Below are 20,170 nucleotides of genomic sequence, written 5' to 3'. Positions count from 1 at the left end.
ATATGACTTTATTGTGTAATTTGCAAAAACGAAAGTTTTTTAATTCTTCAGTTTCAATGGCTGGAAATATTTTCAGGAAGAAAACTTCGGAGAAAATTGACGCTTTCTGTGCTAAAAACTTTTACTAATGCCTTTTTAGAAATGCATTCCCCTGGAAAAAGTTTTAGTAAACTTTTCCATTCATTGATATCTTCTCTTGGAAAAGATTTAGTCCTTTATAGACTTATTATTCGTAAAAGTGTTAAAATTTTCGTTTATGCCTTTCTAATTAAGTCCTTTGAATAATCCAGTTTATAGAATGTTTGTTTACAGTATTGTTGTGTATACAAAATTGGTATTTTAAAAGGATCAATAGCGCAGAGTTCTAATAGCTAGAATGTAAGTTTTTTCATTGTGTTTTAACCTAAAATTACCTTATGTAAATGTGTACGTTTTCGACTAGCGATATAACCAGGCATTGATTTGGGTGGTAGCCAGCTTAGAACATCTTGCAGGTGACCCGAGAAGGCCTGAACACCCCAAGGTCTCTCCTAGCTTTATCGTTGTTTTCGAAAAAATCATGTATGAGTAGTTACCAAATGTTTATATCTAATAAAAAATTGTGATTATCAACTTTGAACACAAAAACGTTGATCCTCCCCTTTCCTTTTGGCATGGAATCTTATGGAATTTTATTTAATGTGGAATTTATTTAATATATAAATGAATATTTGTATATTAAATAATATGGAATTTATTTAATATATACATAAATATTTATATATTAAATAATATGGAATATTCAATATGGAATTTACTTAATATGGAATCTTATTGAAGGAAATCTTAATGTAGTTCTAATAATAATCTTATTATTAAATCTTATTATTGATGGAAGTAAGCTCATTATTGCGCAGAGAAAGCTTAAATGCCATTACTCCGTCTAACAACTCTAGCCAGTCTTTGTCTTGCGTTATTAGAAGATCGAATCATCCCCTTCCTATCATGTGTATACCCCACTTTTTCACGAGTGTTTCTTCTGTTGAGTGGGTAAAATTAAAATCCCCAAATCCCCTATTCCCCAAAATCGAAAAACGTTATGTACAGGTTTCAAGGTTTAGTTGAAATTGAAACTAAGAATTTCTATACCGATTTTACGAGTGAATATAGAGATAAAACTAAACTAAGTGGGCCAGTTTAACTTATTTTTGCTGAATAGCTGAGACGCGTGTCCATGGTCATGATAATCTAGTGGTTTGAAAAGAAGGACTGGCCGGTCAAGGTTTCCCCGTCTAAAAAAGAGAAAAAGAAAATTCAGATGGCAGCAGGCATTTTCGGAAGGTCTTTAAATTTTTGTGTCTCCTTGCATCCCATAAAAATCGCATAATTCACTTTAAAATAGTTATTTCAGTGCTAAAAAAGTGGAGCTAACCCACCAGCAATTTTTGATGAGCCGATCAGAGCATATGGCATCAGCAGAAATTCATACTTCATTGTTGCATTAGACTTCATTGTTGCAGCGCATATCGGAAAAGAAATATCAGATGATGACTCAGTACAAAAACGAGCCAACTCCTGATCCTCTGCCAATTGAATGAAGCCTTGATTCCATACAAAACAAATAAACCGGGACTCAGTGAAAAAAGACCTTAGTCCAAGCTGCACTAGTTCGCTCCCACCATTAAATATTAGGCAGAAAGATAGGCAGGCCTGTTATGCCTTGTTTGAAGCGTAATCACGTAATGATTTTCAATCCATGTCAAACAGTTCGTCGTAATAAACTGTAAGTAAGGAACGACTTGGTCCAATAGTTATCGAAACTCTTTAGTAACTCTATCAGTATATGATAACAATTTACACACCAAAAGAATTTGAATTTGTGGTGGTTCCAAATATATAAAATTCATTATTTTTAATATTATCCGTCAAAAGATATGAGTCCTTGAAAATTTGATGTATTTTCGAAAAAGGGGGAAACACACACAAAAGGTCTAACGATCTTAATGAAAGTCACACCATTAGATTCAGTATATTAGAGAACCTTATTGCAAAGGTTTTAAACTCCTATATAGAAAATGGTGGAATTTTTGCATTTTTGCCAGAAGAAACATCCCGGTTGCGTGTGTATTTGTTTTTTTCCAGGGGGGGGGGTAGTGGTAGTAGTAGTAATAGTAGTAGTATCGAACCAATGGTTCTAGAAGGTCGGGAGAGGGCTCATTCGAACTGAAGTTAAGAGTTGTAGTTCCGTTTTATGTTGCCCCAAAGAGGCCCGAGTTACTATCGATTGAAAGTTTTGAGATAGTCAACCGCTTTAAAGGTATCAAATAACGTGCGGAAAAAGTGATTCCGCACGGTTGCATACTAGTTTCTGAAAAGTCACGTAGTCCATAATTTTTTAATAATTTTAATGCCTAATTTAACAAAGTATATTTAACTAGCCCTTAAATATAGAAAAGGATATTGGAGGGGGAGGTAGGAATTGATTTCTTGCCTCCCTTCATTTAGACTAAGCCTGAGTAAGAAACCTGCGGAGTAATAACTCCCTTTTTATTGCAACAAAATGCTTCTGACATTTATTTTAAAGCTTCATTTAACTAGACTGATTGGCTTCCCAATTCATAAAGTCTTGCACAGTGATATATAAGTGCGTTTCAACTATTATGAAGGATGAGCGGTAGGTCCTTTTACAGGCGGGAGGAGGAGGAGGAGCAGACGCATCAAAGAGTGATCCAACTCCCATAGAGCCTTCAATGATATGGATATAGAATGAAAATTTTTGGCTTGCGCCATTATTATCGGGTCAGGAGGGGGGGGGGGCAACCGCACCGTTGCGAAAAATTTATTTTCGTGCAGCATAAAATATTACATTCATAAGCTTAAGTGCACAGAGGTGGAAAAGGTGAGGGTTGGCGCCATGCGCCTCGTCAATAAATTTCTGGGGGTGAGGATGGTTATCAGGAGCTTTCTTTTCAGCAATTTTAAATAGTAATGTGCAGAGGGGGCAGTTGCCCCCCCCCCAATAGTGTGAATAAAAAAGTTATTATGCATTCCATGCCCTTTGACTGGACCTCTGATCCGGATATGGAGCTCTGTTGCCCCCCCCCCCCCCAATAAAAATGCTGGAGATTCACCCCTGGTAATATGTCTCTTTTCCTACTTGCATACAGTGTTTCAATGTATTTGAATATATACAATGTAATTAAAAATCAGATAACGCTATTGTAGAGGTTGTGTTGGGTCCTGCCGCGTAAAAGATTAGAAACTATCGAATATATCTTGGTTAGTCGTGGGCATGATTTGAAAACCGATCAGAAATTCAATAATAAAAAAAAAACAAGTTCTTTCATCTGAAAGTAAGGAGTAACATTAAAACTTGAAACTAACAGAAATTATTCCGTATACGATAGGGACGGTCCCCTCCTCATTCCCTCACTCTTTAAGCTAAAGTTTGATTTTTTGGTCCAATTCTTTAATAACGACTGCTGAAATACGAGGGCCGTTGAGTTGAATAAGAATCTTTTTTAAAGCACTAAAAAACTTGAGCGTAACGAGCGCGGGATGGAAGAGGCACAGCCCCCCTCTATGATATGTTTTAATTTATGCTCGTTTTAAGTTTTAATGTTGCTCCTTACTTCCAGTTAAAAAAAAACAAAAAACTGTCTTTTTTTTATTTATCTGCTGTAAGCAAGGCCATACCCAGGTTTTTTTTTTCGGACGGGGGTTTTACTGAAAATTTTATTTTATTTTTTTTGGGGGGGGGGGTCTACACAAAAAACCTCAAGAAACGCATACAAAATTTGTTTATATCGATTTTTGTTATGTTTTTACGAGTCAGACAAACATTTCAGGGGGGAGGGGGGGTCAAACCCCCCTAAACCCCCCCTCTCTGGGTACGGCCTTGGCTGTAAGTTTCTGTGCTCCTCTCATCATACAGTCGAATAAATAATGATTAGAAATGAGTGTGCAATGCAATGACTTACTGATGCAATTAGGCTATTACTGTTACAATATCGGTGATTGACCTATAACCAAATTGTTCTTTCCATCAAATACATCGCAAAAAAATTAATAGTTGCTATGTTTTGAGGCAAAACAACAAAGCTTGTAGGCTACGTGGTGCAACTTTAGAAATATACAACACAGATTCCGTTAGTTTTTATGTTGCGGAGCTGTGCTAAGTAACATATAGCATTAATTTGTATAAATGGTGTGTTTTAAAGTGTTGATTGTGTGGTCAAGGAAGAACAAACCAAAGTTTGTTTCAAGCAGAAACAAAACGCATTTTGAGATCTTCTTTATGGAATGTGTCATCATCTTTTTAAGAAATAATAAATCTTGGAATAAGCCAGTTTAATCAAGGGTGAAGAAGCGAAACCAAAGCGTTGCGAAGCCAATGGAGGGCCATTGCAACGTTTCACGCTGCTCAGACAACATAGTTAGTCTTTCGAGCTGAATTCATTATTATCATAACGACTATAAAATATTTATGTCATTAAATAGTTTTGCTGACAATAAAAATTTTGAATTTTATAGCCCATTTTACAATACTTTATTCTTACCCTAAGCCCTAAAAGTCTTATAAAAAAAGTAATCAAAATTTAGCCGGTATAACTTAAAAGTCGTGCAAATAATTTATCACTCCTTATGTCTTTAATGACCTTAGTAACTATACCTCTATGTTATTACGACTTATAGTATTTTATTACTAATTATTGATTGCCGTTTTTATAGTATGACGGAGTTACTTTTTCACTATTAATTTAAGATAATCCAGGTACTTCTAGCCAACTTTCAGCCATTTTAGTGAATATTACTCTAAATCGAATGTCTTTCAAATCTTCTTTTAATTTTCTTATGCATATACAGTATATTCAAGTAATAAGGCTATTGACCCCGTTTAGGACTTAATTCCGAGCCCTCCGAGCTAAGCACCGTCGAACTAGAAGTTGGAAAATTTATTTTTAATATACAATGATGATTTTTCAATAAAAATCTTTTCTTATACATTCATCTTGAGAATGGTTATATGTTCTTGCCATGCTTGTACAAAGGTGGATTGAGTTAAACATATACCCGAGGTCGAGGCCAAAGGCCAAGACCGAGTCCGTTGATTTTCTTTGATTAAAATCAACTTGGTAGAAGTGAATAAAATTTTTGAGGGTTGTGGCTAAATAGCAAGGCCGTAGCCTGTATTTTTTTTCGGAGGGGGTTTTACTCAAAGATTTTTTTTCGGGGGGGGGGGGGGTACACGAAAAAACCTCAAAAAACGCATACAAAATGTGTTTATATCCATTTTTGTTGCGTTTTTATGAGCCAAAACAACATTTCGGGAGGGGTTCACCCCCCCCTCTGAGTACGACCTTGCTAAATAGAGTAAAAAGCCAAGGCAGATGGTCTCTGTGAGATACAAAGAAACTCTCTTTGCACCTCTGTGTGGCGCAAAGAGAGATGCAAGTGGCATAACTTGTTTTCAGAATTGTATAAAAAGGATTCGTTTCACTTGTTGATAGATAGTCTTTCGTCCATCCTAGGTCAACATATCAACATAAAGAACCATATCTACTTTTATTTACACTAGAACGTACCATTTCAGGACGCGTGGATTTATAAAAGTTCCTTTTTGAAATACACCTCCACCAAAACTGCAAACACCCTTAATACAACTTTTGGTACATTTAAGGGGGGGAAGTCGGGGCTGGGGGGATAATATGGGGTTTGAACCCCCCCCCCCCCGTAATTTTTTAACATTGTAAAAACGTAAAAAAGTTGTACGTAAACAAATTTTGATGCGTTTTTAATGTTTTCTTTTGTAAAAAAATTAGCTTGTAAATAAAATTAGCGACTGTATTTTATGTTTTAAGATGTGTTTACTAATATTATCTATGATAAGATTGTCATTATCTAAATTACTTCCGGTAACTATGTGAAACAATTAGTCACGATTCTTAAATAAATAACGTTTATTTATTTAGGAAATCTAGAACATAAGAGTAGTTTTTAGTTTATCTATGCCCAAAAATTTGCGACATACAAAAACTATTAGAGTGGATGCCCCTTAGCCTAAGTTTTAAATATTACTTGTAGTTAGCTTTAAAATATATTTTTATTACTATTATTTATGTATTATTATTAAGTAAGTGTTACTATTATTACTATTTACTGTTATTACTTCTTATTATTATTACTATTATTGTTATTGGGCTAAGTTTTTTTGTATCTTAATTGAAATTATCGTAAACAGTATATTAATACTGAAGAAGTTAAACTTTTTGCTCAGTTCGAAAGTTTTCATCAGAGGCGTCGTTTCGGGGGGGGGGCAAGTGGGACAGTTCCCCCCCCCCAGTAATTTGGAGAAAAAAAACTGGGTTTGAAGAAAAAGTACCGGGATTGAACCCCCCGATTTTTTTTTGGCCGGTAAAAATTAACAAAAATACATATAAACAAATTTTTGATGCTTTTTGTAAAGATTTAGTTTAAAACTCTCCCTGCAAAAATACCCTTCCCCCTGAAAAATATCCTGGATACGCCCTTGACTCTAAACTGAAGGAATTTGCATTATTTACTTCAAAGACAATATACAGGCTTTCATATTAAAGCTTTAGATTTGGCGCTGAAGGGTAAATCTTCGAAACTTCACCATGTTTGAATACTTTCCACCAAAACTGAAGAATGGGAAACGGGTATTGTAGAAAACTCAAGGGTAGAAATTGCTAACCACTTCCAAGCCCTAGGATGTGAAATTCAACTTTTATGTCTAGGAATTCTCTGAACAAGAAGCTGCTTTAGTCATTTTATGTAGCCTTGGATGTTGCCTACATTCTCGATGAAGAACAAAAGGAATTTCAGAGCTACATCATGTCTCCTCGGCCCGATATATAGCCTATTTCAAGAAAAATTGTTTTCCCGATGCGTCATTCGAGTTTCTATGCTTTCTTTCCGGATATTATTACCAGTTGCTTCTACTTACCTCCGCGAAAGTAAATTTTTAACTCATTTGCAACTCTTGTGAAACACAAAGTAAGAAATAAGTTGGATGTTCAAGTTAACATGAGATTGGCCCTGAGATAAACTCACTCAAGAATTGTTACACTTGCTGAGCAGATTCAAGCTCAATCTTCCTATTAATGATTCATATTGAATAAAATATCACCACTGAGTGGCGTCAATTCACGAGAGTATGGCGGTGAGGGAGGGGGTTTAAAATGTACTTTTTGAAATTTAAGAGTGGTAAATTTTTTCTTTTTTTTTTCTTTTAATCTTTCAATGAAAATGCCCCCCCCAAAATTTTTTTTTAATGAAAATATCCTAAAAAAGGACTTCAAAATCGGGGGGAAGGGGGGGGGGGGTTAGGAGGGGAAACCCAGGGGATACACGCCCCTCTCCAGTTGAAACCACTCATCACTTAGTTTATGCTTGAAAGTTTAATGTCAAACCCATTATTTTTTGTTATTTTATCAAATATTATACATGGGAAAGGGGGGGGGGCTGCTAACATCTTTCAGAAATTTAAAAAGAGTCGTGATTACGGAAAGGTTAAGAACCACTGGTCTATTACAATGAAAATGCAGAGGCATTCAGATCAGTACGGTTCTTTATTTCACTCCTTTTTCCTTATAGTTTACATACGAGGAAAATATCGGTGAATATGAAGCCTATGTCACAGTGGTATGGAACCGTGACCATTATATTGGAACCTTACCAGTTACCTTATATAAATGTGAAGCTTTGGGTTCTCATAGAGGCTATCCAGATTGTTCCCTTTGCCTCACCAGACAGGCAAAATATAGATGCTCCTGGTGCGGGGCCAGCTGCGCTTACAGCGAAATGTGTCAGTTACCAGTGGCCACTGAATGTCCAAGACCTAGGATTGATGTGGTAAGTCAATTCATTTGACAGAATCATAAAGAAATAGGGGAAAACTAATACCAACGTAGAATAATATGCTTACTAAAACATGTATGATATTAGTGACTCGAAGCCAAATCAATAAGCTTAGTTTCTGTGTCTTAGTTTCTGTGGCGTTTGATGGACTCTTAACTTTGCACATTCATGAGAATATTGTCTAAAAATAAGGATAAGTACAAAAAAGAAAACAGTTAATGCAGTATAAAGAACACTGAAAATATTTTTATAGAAGCTAATTTGACAAAGTCCATACTATAATATAGCGTATAGCTACTATGCATGCTTGTTCTATACATGAAAAATATCGAAGAATTCTGGATTTTTTTTCCCATCAAATATTTGTTGTTCCAAAATTGATACCAGTAATATATTGTCTTTTGAATTTTCTCTGTTCTTTGTGTATGGACTTCATAAATATTTCTCGAAAAGATCATAATTAAGTAGTGCTTGTTGTTCCTCTTTATTTTGCATTCGGCTATTTGTTTTCCTAACTATTTTTCCTCTTGAAGAAAAAAAACTCGAGTCTTCGCTATTGTAAATTACAGTAACGAAGATAGTCTGTAATGTATTTATGCTGTGTTTCTAATTCTTTGCATAGCATTCATCGCTTTGACATTTACCTGGTATACCCCGAAGTGCGCGAGGACAAGTAAATCCAAGAAAAATTAACAATATCTTGACGAAAAATGTGAATATATTAGATCTGAGTCTTGAACAGCAAATTATATAAAATTTGTAAGAAAATATTGAAACATTTATGCTGCACTACCTAGCTAAAGACAATTTACATGGACTCCTACCAGAAGTATGTTCTATGGGACAGAGACATCAAAGGTTCCACATGTATCTCTAATCTAGAACGGACTGCGCCACATCAGGTATACCCTCAGAGTTATGAAAGGCATGAAAGATACTTATTGCAGTTCTTTACTTCAATTTTCAACCTTTGCTTCAAAATCAAACACCATTCGTATAAACTTGATCAGAATGTCCTGAAACGAGGTTCACATAAATCCGTGTAGTGGAAGTGGACACAATCATGGAACAAGTTATCAAAGTAAAGGATCGGTCTCTAAGCTTTAAAACTGGCTTGGGGAACGCCTGTTTATCAGTAGTGACAAAAGTAGGAATTTTTAATAAATTAGTAAGTGTCTGTAATACCCAGCTAACACTAATCTGAAAATAATCATGTGATGCTGTATAATAGGTAAAGGTTTCTTCGGAGTACTTTTACAATCAAAGTTAGTTGGTTTTTCGGATGCTCACAAGAGAGTATATTTATATTCTTCTGTGTCTGAAGCCCAAAGGTAAGCGAGTGAAGCTCATTATATGAATTGCACCCAGTCAGTAGTTTATCATTCCCCTCCATCGGGGGATTTATTGAAACTTGTTTCAGACAAATCAAAACCTTTGTGATGAACTCACGAAAGTACAACTCAAGGGACAACCTTGTGCAGGGTACACCCCCCCCCCCAGAATATTTGAAAACATGTTTCGTCCGACGATCGATCGCCACGTAGAATGGGCTCCCATCAGAAGTAATCCCGGAAAACACTAGACTTGAGTCGTTCAAGAGAAGGTTTAATTAGGACTCAAAAATACAATGTAGGATATTAACCAGAACTAGTGACACATCATCACTTGCACTGGAGCTGTAAAGAGAAGCAAAAATGGAAGAACAGGAATATACTGTTCAACTTTTCTGGACATGTTACTCGTGTTTTGTCTGTAATTGAAATTCAACCTAGATGAAACGCGACTCGAACATAGTATAGTGTGCTGGCGATTACAGGAATACATTCTTTTTTAAATGTGGATTATCCGCTGAAAAAATATCAGTTGATCCTCCTTTTGAAGTTTAATTTATGGTAAGCATCTTTTCTATTGTTCACAGTCAACACAATCATCCACACCGTAATGCAAATATGAACTCTTTCAAAACTTTGTTTCCTCCAAAACCTGTTGTTTCTACAAAAGTACGAAGTTTGTTTTTGTTTCTCTTTTAAAAAATTATTTGAAAAAGTAAGACACCTAGTTTTATCTGGATGTGTGATCAAGCATTAAAACCAATTATATATCCCGATTAAAGTGAATATATTCTGAATGATTCAAACTTTAGATGTGAAACTTTATAGGCAAATGAGAGGGCAAAGTGGCCGAGACAGCAAGTTTAGGAAAATTAAAAGAAAATGCCAAAATGTTTTTAAAAGAACAGTGGGATTTTTCGATGACGATGGTGATCATAATCCTTTTGTACATGCCTGCTTTGGCTAATTTAATTTCCCTTAGAAATCACTTTTTTTCTAATGGAAAGTAGTTTTTGTTTATATTGTTTAACCGGTTGGGGGGTTATTTTAATTTTAAAAGGCTTGCTCTATGATTTCTCAAGATCAATTTAAATGAACAAAGAAATGTATTTGTCTGTTAAACGGAACGCACTCAAGAATTAAGCTGTGAATCATATAACAGGAACTGATTTCCCTTCCTGGATCGGTTATGATTTGCTTATTTTGAGTGACAAAACAACGAAATTCTTTGTCATAGTTTCTATAATTTTGTTTCTAAAGTATTATATTATCATCATATTTTGGTATATTTCATTAGGATTAGCCTAATTTCACTTATTGAGTCCTTTTAAGCGTCCCGATTTTACCGATTTTTTTTATCGAATGACCAAAAATATTGGGGGGGCGTCCCCCCTCCTTTAAATATTATTCCTTTTAAGAGACAAGTACCAAAGAAAAAAATCTGATAATGTATAATAGGGGTTTGAAACCATATCTTCCAGCCAAAGCAAAATTATTCACTTAATTTAAAACCTTGGTTTAAACCTTGTGACCCTATCTCATTTACATATCTCAATCATTTATTGAAGCCCTCTTTAACAATCACTTTCCCAAAGCTTTGCGACGAATGAATTCGTCATGGAATTTCAAATCCGTGACGAAGTATTGACATTTTATAGTGTAACGGAGGGCTGATCAATTCAAATTTTAATTATATTCCTATTGATCATTTTTGTCATTCTTGTGTTGTATCGGTCAGTTATCCCATGCTCTGCCAAACATTTTGGAATAAAAAATTAATGAGCGCTTAGCAGGCATGCATGGATACCGAGGGTTTGCCCCCCCCCTCCCCAAAAAAAAATCAATATTTGTATAATTTCCTTATAAATTCTTACATTTGAAAACTTTTTGTTAATAAAAAAGATCGTTATGTTATGGAAAAAAGCGCGCTATTTCATAGTAAATATTGCTATTGAATGATATACCATGGTAAAGCATTATTTGATCGATATTAAGCTCGTAATAAGATTTCCTCCTTTTCCACAGTTGTAAAAATTGACTCGCACAATTTTTATTTTGCAACAATATCAATTATTGATTTCGTAAAAAAAAAAATAAGCCAAATGCTTACTCTGCACAATATTTATCCTATGCCAACTCAAGAGGGAAGGAAGAATATGTCTGTGTTCCTCGAAGGACATCTCCTATTTATCTAAAAGGCTAAATTTTGTTATTCTTTTGATTTTACATTCTCACTTCTCCCCCAGAGAAAATATCCTTTAGTACCCTTTACTAAAAGTTTAAATTCTCAACTTAAATAAACCACAATTTTTGGTTAATGCTTCAGTTTGATTAGAATAGTGCACAATATTATCATCAAAAGTAGCTGGTTTAGAATTTTTGCCAAATAACTATGATGGTTTTTTAGATGTGAGCTTCTTCGTTTTTTCTCTCTTTTTTATCTATGTATTTTTACTCTTTTTACCCTTTTTCCTTGTACTTTTTGCTGTCCAATCTATTTGTTCTTTAACTCTTTTCTGTTTACAGAGATTTTTAGATGTGAAGCCGAAATATATTTTTTTTATTTTATATCATTTGTTCTCTAAGATTTTAATTTGTTTTGTTCACTACCTATGATTTTTTCTGCGTTTTCTAAGGTTATCTTTTCGCTTGAGTCTCGCCACATCAAAGTTCACTCTTCTGACACGGACCCTCCTCCCTCCCATCCCACATTTAATTTTTAGCTTAAATATATTTAATTTTTAATTAAAATATATTTAATTTTAATTAATTTTTTTTTTAGTTAAATAACAAACATGACCTCTTGTCTTGTTTGCTCCATTTAATTTAGATGTATATCTTTTTATATTTAGTCAGTTTTATGCATGCTTTCTTTTTTGGAGTTGTTCCTTAAAGAGTTGTCTTTTTGGAATGGAATCCCCCCTTAGAGATTTTACTCTTGAATATGTCGTATGTATTTGTCGTAATGTACATTTACTCACTTCGATAATTTTAAGAAATTGAAGAGGAGAGTGTCTCTTTTGTCCAAAACTTGGAATTAAAGCTTTTTGGTATTCCAGAATAGTAAGGGGGAATAAGACTGCATGAATTAAAATACAAATCGTTTAGAAGAGAGAAAAAGAGAGAGAGGGAGAAAAAAGAAGAAGAAAGATTGATGTAAGTAAATATTAAACGTGAAAAGGGACTGATGAAAACTATTAATTTTTGTATTTGTATCATGAAGGAGGGGGGGGGGCAAAAAAAGCACGAAAGCTTGACTGTTAAATTCGTAGTTCCGTTAAGACATTCTATAAAGCTAAAAACAATACCTATAAATGACAAACGAAAAACCTTTGTTTATTGAATGCTAAAAAAAGACAACTGATCTACTTAATTCTAAGAAAAAAAAAGAAGAAAAATCATCAGTCTGTAGGCTATCTTCTTCGATTTCTATAATAACTGTTTTATGAGATAAATCACGCTCATTTACTGGCCTCCGCGGTTATTCACTTCAGTTTTTTGCTGTTACTGGTATGAAATTTTCATAAAAAAAGAGTATAATAAATCGCAAAAGGGATATTTTTGTCTTTGTAGATTGCATGGTCTAGAAGGAGAAACTATTATTAAATAATTATAATTTGTATGTTTGGGCTGTTTAGGGCCAACTGACTAAATTAAAAAAAAAAAAACTGTTGAAAAATTCAAATAAGAATACTGGTTTCTGAAAGATTATGCATAAGTTTGTACAAGTTTTCTTTATAAACAAGTTTTGTAAAGATCGATGGTAGAAGTTTTTTTGGCGGTACCCTTTTCATGCTCATAATGCAGTCAAAAACGGTGGAGTCAATAAAATAATTAAATGGGCGATGTGTTAGATTCCATATAAAAGAGTAATTAAAATTTTGGAAAGTAAATTAAGGAAATTGGGGACTGTAAAAGGATTTTCTTTTTTATTATCCATTGTAGACTATCTACCTGCTGTTGCACAATATGAAGACCAAAAAGGTAGAATTGTTCAAAAATTTTACACGCAAAAGAAGGAAATGTGTGGAATAAACAAATAAAAAATAAATGTAAGAAAGTAGTCATAGTGCAAACATAGTTTTATTAAAGTATTTTAGTTTAAGAAACAAGGACTAAGACATTGAATAGGGGGGGGAGAGGTTTAACCCCCTTTCTCCTCCGGTATGTAATTATTTTTTCGGTACTTTCCCATTATATGGGCACTTCTAAAAAGTCAGGTTTGGTTAATGCTAATGAAATAAAACAAAATAGGATGGAAATATAATAGTTTAGAAACAAATTTGGGCTATATGTTTGCAAATTAGGGGGGTGGCGGTAAAGTAGTGCATATATTAAATACGTAACCTAACCTAACCTAGGTACCTTTTTCTCCCCCTAAACCCCAAAAAACAACATTTCAATCATTGTAAATTCAATGAGAAACCACACTCTTCGATCAATTTAAACAACAATTACCCGCTATACGACTCTCCGTCACTGCATTCATTCGACTGTCTATAGCCGAGGGCCCATATAATGGGAAAGTACCATTTTTTTCATATATACATGGTTTTCGGCTACTTTTGGAAGGCCTTTGTAAGACTTCTTCCATGTTTGAGCTCTCGCTACTAATTTTTGAAACTGAGTTCTGAATATTGGACCTGATAAAGGTCAGACAAAAATATTTGTAACTGTGATATTAAGAAATAGGCTTAGAAAAAAAAAAAAATCAAAATTGATTCTAGGAATGTCAGGAGTAGGAATGGGAATGATTTAGAAGCAAATGTGTCTTACGGTGAAAAAATTTGCATTGTTATTATTTTTTTTCAGGTTATGTAGGCTTTTGATAAACTACGATTTAGTAAATAAAAAGTCAGTGGCGTGAATTCGCGAGAATTTGCAGTGGGGTATTTTTCCATTTCTGAGGGAGGAGGGTATTGTTGCTTTTCCAGTCTTCTGTGAAAATACGAGGGGTAACAACTGGGCATTTTGAGGGACACCTGGAGGCATGAGGCACGGAAGCACTCCGGAGGCATATTCCAAAGGGGGCAATATGTAAATATATACAGCTTGCCTGTTATTCGGTATCTGTTGAATATTTCAGCACCTTCAAAAGCGATCTTTTAAAACTTGGAAAAAATCATTTACAGGTATATTTGGCAAGAAAAAGAACCCCCAAGACTGAAAAGAACTGATATGTACCTGAAGAAGAAGAACGGAGGACTGGAAGTTGTTGATATCCATGCAAAAACTAGGTAACCCTACGATGGCACTGATGGTGTCACTTTTTCCTATTACACATGCAGCGTTGCCACCCGCTCAAAAATAAAATTCTGATTTTTCTTCAAAAAAAAAAATCCCGAAATTTCAAAAAAAGTTCCGGAAGACGGTTTTTAAGTTATACAACATATAGGGCTGCGCGGTAATGACGTAAAAAGCAAGGCGCGAAATTCAAAGTACCGTGAAACGTGGTTTCTAATTGTAACTAACAACTGATTGTCAATATTCCTAGCATTATTTCGACGTGAAAACGTTCTGGTGGATTAGTAGGATCTACGACAAATATTTTAGGCCAAAACAATTCGCCAAAGTTCCGAAAAAACGTGTCTACGCATCTACGTTTCATTGTTATTTGAATTTCCCACCCAAGAATTGACGTCACGCTTCGCAGCCCTATTCAATATGGCTTGGCCAGCGGTAAAAGTTGCCTTTTATAACGTCTTCATACGTCCCTTTCCCTTTTATCACACCTGCTTTTCTGTTTAATGGCTGTGCCAAGACGCACCCTTGGATCTCGGATTCTTAATTGTACTAAAAAAAAAAAAAAAAAATCTGTTACTTTGACACGAAAGAATCCGGAAGAAACAAAGATCCCTTTTTCCCGAATGTACTTAGGATCCAACTTTCTTGGTATTAAACACAGGCCTTTAGGTATTTGAAGAGAAAACTGTAAAGCAACAGTCAGAAAAACTGTTACTACCGAGTTATTAGTAAAAAGCGCTAAGTAAAGCAACCAACTAAAAAAAAAAACTAGTTTCTCAGATATTTATTGGTAGGTTTCAGTAATCATCTCGATAATCACAGCTCAAATGACAACCCTAAGAAACTGGACAAATGAGCTTCAGTAAATCGAACTAAGCTCGGTTAGAACAAGTATAAACACTAAGTCTTCTACTACTAAGTCTTCTACTGAGCAGAACCAGTTTTCCGATGGTATTCATCGCTTTCGCTGCCCTAGATCTCGGAGTTCATTTAAGACTCATAAAACTTTATCAAGAACTCAAGCGAATGAGTGACGAGGGGCACACGGAGCTGAGTTGGAAGGACCAGCCCCGCCGTGGGTGGTCTCCTCGTCCGTAGGAGACATGGTTCAAGATTCTGTTCAGTTCTGTGACCTCATGCACGTCAGTATTAAGGTTATTTTTGTTTTTTGTTGATGGGTTGGTTGTATTTTTGTTTTTTTGTTGATTAAGGTTGGTCGCAAAAAGGGCTGAAAAAAAAGAAAAAAAATGAAGGAAAAAAGTGCCACCGCAAGAATGGGTTTCTTGTGGACGGAGGACGCCCAGTCTACGGGAGAGCAAATAGTTTTTTTTGTGTTAAAAAATTTTAAAGTTGTAAGAGTAAGCCTTTTGGAAAGACCACCTTTAAAATTCGAATTCGTATTAGTGAAAATTGAAGGATATGAATTTTAAGAAATTGAAGTAAAAATGCCACCGGAAAAGCGTCTCCTAGAGGGGGAAGGACACCCTGGAACGGGGGGAGCGATAGATATTTGGCAAGAAAAAAGTTAAATGATTGTGTGCCTTCATGTCCACTAATACATTGACTGGTATATAAGAATTTTTTATTTTGTTTTATGTTTAGGTTATATGAAAATGTATAAAGTTGCAAGATTTATATCTTTTTGTATTAAAATATCACAGATTGGAGAGGAGGAGGAGAGGAAAAAAAATAAAAACTACCTCTGAAAAATGTTAAACAAAATTCCTTCTGTTGACACACAGAACATAGCGATGGTGATGGTTATGATCTTGAGGTCAGTTTTGGGATTAGGTGCCATTTTTAACATGATGATTGCGATGCTGACGAGACATCAAAAAGTGGAACCCTTTCTTCTGGATAAATGAATTCAGCTTTGTGAAGACGTCTGAGCCAAAGCCAAAGACAATGTTGGTGCCGATTTCCATAGAAACGAATTCTGCTGAATGCATAATATACAGGCTGGAGTCACAATAACTCTGGTCTATCAATGCGGCAGTTAATTTAAAATCGGCATTCAGTCGGAACCACTGGCACAGATTCCTATGTTGTCAGGGAACGGCATCGCCATATTTTGCTTGTCAAAAGAGCGGCATCTTGGCCCAGACAAGTAGCCAAACTGTATGTCCCGCCTAACTAATACTCTCTTTCCCCTCCCAACCGGTCTGTAAACGCACCATTCACCGATACGCAATTCCGATTTCACACCGACCTCTGCATTGGTTTGTGGCGACACGCGTAGTCCTACTCGTCGGCCCTGGACCATCACCCGTTTTAATCGGTCACTGCTCAACTTTTCAGAGCTTTCCCTCAGAAGCCACAACAGCGTGGATTTTTTTTATTGGTGTTATGGAGTTGTCAGAAGTCTTGACAAGACAAAACCTAGAATGCTTCATGTTCGTCATAGGCTCACTAACCCACTTTTTATCAACTTGGTGTTTCACACAGTGATCAATCAATGGCAAATCTTCAAAGATGCCGTCACTTTCCGAGCCCGATTCAGTGTCAGTTGTGGAAGCCTTTTCCTGCTTATCAGAAAGAATATTTTCTTCTGAGTCATCGTCTGAGTCAGTGTCCTGAAGTACAGAAAGACGAACGTTCGGTACTTTGTGACCGAAAGCAGAAAGTACGTCGTCAGGTATCAAGGCTTTCATTATTCGCTGGCTTTCAATACGAGCTCGCCCAAGCTCGAGCTTGATTTCATCGTCCCCGGGCAAAGAAAAATCGGACGGAACTGACAGATACAACACCAATGGATCTAACTCGCTTGGCCTTGGGCAAGGACAACTGTTCATTAGAATTTTGAGCTTCAAAATCTATTATACTTTCATATTGACGAATTCGATGTAGAAGTTGGAGGAACAAAGAGTTTACTACAGTAATGTAAGTGCAGGTTTGAGACCACATCCTCCTAAAAAAATCTTCACTCGGCTGGCTATGAATATCGGAGAGTTTGAAAAGGCATTCGAGCCCAAGCCGTTTGAATCGACGAATGAGAAGCACTAGCGAATGCATATTTATCTCTAGGCAATGGTAAAGGTTTGTGGTTATAAAATTCTCGTTCAAAGCATAATGTCCACTTTTTAGGACCCAGGATCTTCAATATCGAACGCAGTAAACAAGACGACCAAGTAAAGATAACCTCTCAAGAGAAGAACGTTTGCCTTCGTAAAAAAACGTACCGTACACTTTCCATAAGACAAAGATAAAACTGTATTCCTTCGCTTCCAAGAACACACTGTTTCAGGTGTGCCGGAGGCACGGAGGCACAGCCGGAGGCATGAAGGAAGGGACACCTGCGACGGTCAATTATTAGCCCCTCGTGAAAATACAAAAAAAGACATTTTTCAAATAGAACACCCCCCCCCTAAAAAAACAGGTATTTTTTTAAATCTAGGGGGTCAAACAAATCTGGGGAAATATGCCTCCTGCCCCATCCAATTGACGCCGCTGAAAAAAGGATGAAAATTAGACCCAAAAATTTAATTCTACGATATAATAATATAATATTAGGAATAAATAAAAAAATGTAAGCAAAAGGATCAAAATTCTATTGCAACTTAGCAAAAGATAATAATATATTTTTTTTTTTTTTTTTTTTTTTTTTTTTTTTTTTTTTTTAAGGAGAAGAAGAAAAAAAACCCACTTAAATGGACGATTAAAAGAGTAGATTAGAAAAAGCATTCTAATAGATTTGTTGGCAATCGAAAATGATTGAAGAAAATGTGTTATCATAGAAAAAGACTTTTTTAAACAAAGTATATTATATTCCATTATATATTTTGGTAATTTGAAGTGCTGTTGAATCATCATATTTGTATTTATTTGGTTCAGACAGACAAAGAAATAGTTTTTTGTCCAAAGTTAATAAATAATAAATGAGAAACTGTTACTTTTTTTCGGGTTCAAAGAATCTCATTGAAGAATCGATGAATATTCAATGACAGAAACAGAAGATTTATGTATTTGTTTTGATTTCCTACCAGCTTAAGCTGCGAAGCCATAAATTACTGCCGAAAAAAATTAATAGTACAAGAAATATCTTCTGCTTCTATTAATGCGCTCACTGCTTTCCGGAAAGAAAAATGTTCAAGGAAGAAAATCCTTCTGAACCCCCACTCTCCTACATCGTTTGGCTTATGCACTTCAAACAGTTCGTGGTAATCGACCCGGCTCAATGGTGACCGAAACTCTAGAAAACGGGATTTTGATACCAATAGATACATCAAAAGAATCAGATTTTAATGGAGATTTCAAATATATAAGTATCATCGAGTTTAGTCATACCCTTCAAAAGTTACGTGCCTGAGAAAATTTGGCTGATTTTCGAAAAAAGGGGGAAAGACCACCTAAAAGCTATAAAACCTTAATGAAAATCACACCATCATATTCAGCGTATCAGAGAACCCTACTGTAGAGGTTTCAAGCTCCTATCTGCAAAAATGTGGAATTTTGCATTTTTTACCAGAAGAAAGATCACGGATGCGTGTTTATCTGTTTTTTGTTTGTTTTTTTTCCCCCAGGGGTGATTGTATCAACCTAGTAGTCCTAGAATATCGTGGGAGGGCTCATTGGAACGGAAATGAAAAGTTATAGTGCCCTTTTTAAGTGACCAAAAAAATGGAGGGAAACTAGGTCCCCTCCCACGCTCATTTTTTTCCCAAAGTCAGCCGATCAAAATTTTGAGATAGCCATTTTGTTCAGCATGGTCGAAAATATGATAACTATGTCTTTTAGGATGACTTAATCCCCCGAAGTCCCCTGGGGGAGGGCTGAAAGTTATGAACTTTACCCAATGTTAACATATAGTATTGGTTATTGGGAAGTATACAGACGTTTTCAGGGGGATTTTTCCTGGTAGGGGGGGGGGGGTTCGGGGTTATGTGGGAGGATCTTTCCGTGACGGAAGTTTTCATGGGGGAAGGGACATTGCTATGAAGGGGGCGCCGGATTTCCCAGCATTATTTAAAAAAAAGTTCAGAAAATAATATAAAACAAAGTTTCAACTGAAAGTAAGGAGCAACATCAAAACTTAAAACGAACAGAAAGTATTACGTATATGATCGGCTTCACCCCCTAGTCAATACCTCGCTCTTTAAGCCAAAGATTTTTTAGTACGTTCATAAGAGCTATTTATTCTAAATAACGGCCTTTGTGATTAAGGGGTCATTTTTAAAGAATTGGAACAAAATTTCAACTTTAGCTTAAAGAGCGAGGTATTGACTAGGGGGCGAACCCCCTAATATACGTATTAAAGATATATGAATATAGAATTTCGTTACGTAAGCTAATTCGTAAGTTACGTATAGGCTATTTATTACTAATAAAAACGTTCGTAAATAAAATTAAACAAGTTTCGAGAAAGCCATTTAACCAAATAAAAGTAAAATTAATATGCAAAATTTGTTTTAATTATTCATGTACCGTGAGCTAAAATCAAAACCTGCATTAATTCAAAAACGTCACAAAATTAAATTAAAAAAAAAAGTTTTTTTAACTGAAAGTAAGGAACGACGTTAAAACTTAAAACGAACATAAATTATTCCGATATGAACGGGGCTGTCTCCTCCTCAACGCCTCGCTCTTTACGCTAAAGTTTGACTTTTTCACAACTCTGTTTTGTTTTTACAATAAAAAACTTTAGCGTAAAGAGCGAGGCGTTGAGGAGGGGACAGCCCCTTTCATATCGGAATAATTTCTGTTCGTTTTAAGTTTTAACGTCGTTCCTTACTTTCAGT

The 20,170-nt window shown here is 35.4% G+C and overlaps 1 protein-coding gene across 2 annotated transcripts in view; it reads left to right on the top strand.

Annotated features, from left to right (window-relative positions):
• PlexB (plexin B) overlaps window positions 1-20,170 on the top strand; it is a 305,515-nt gene that overhangs the window by 217,428 nt on the left and 67,917 nt on the right. For both annotated transcript variants that reach the window (XM_089106186.1, XM_089106185.1), the window contains exon 10: window positions 7,597-7,854. In XM_089106186.1, coding sequence (XP_088962312.1) covers window positions 7,597-7,854 — 258 coding nt within the window. The remainder of the gene's footprint in view (window positions 1-7,596; window positions 7,855-20,170) is intronic.

This window comes from Artemia sp. Qi Xiang Cuo, chromosome 20 (assembly GCF_049724085.1).
Source record: "Artemia sp. Qi Xiang Cuo chromosome 20, ASM4972408v1, whole genome shotgun sequence".
In the NCBI taxonomy this organism is placed as follows: Eukaryota; Metazoa; Arthropoda; class Branchiopoda; order Anostraca; family Artemiidae; genus Artemia; species Artemia sp. Qi Xiang Cuo.
The sequence above is the reverse complement of the archived record's forward strand: the minus strand, read 5'-3'. Positions and strand labels throughout refer to the sequence as shown.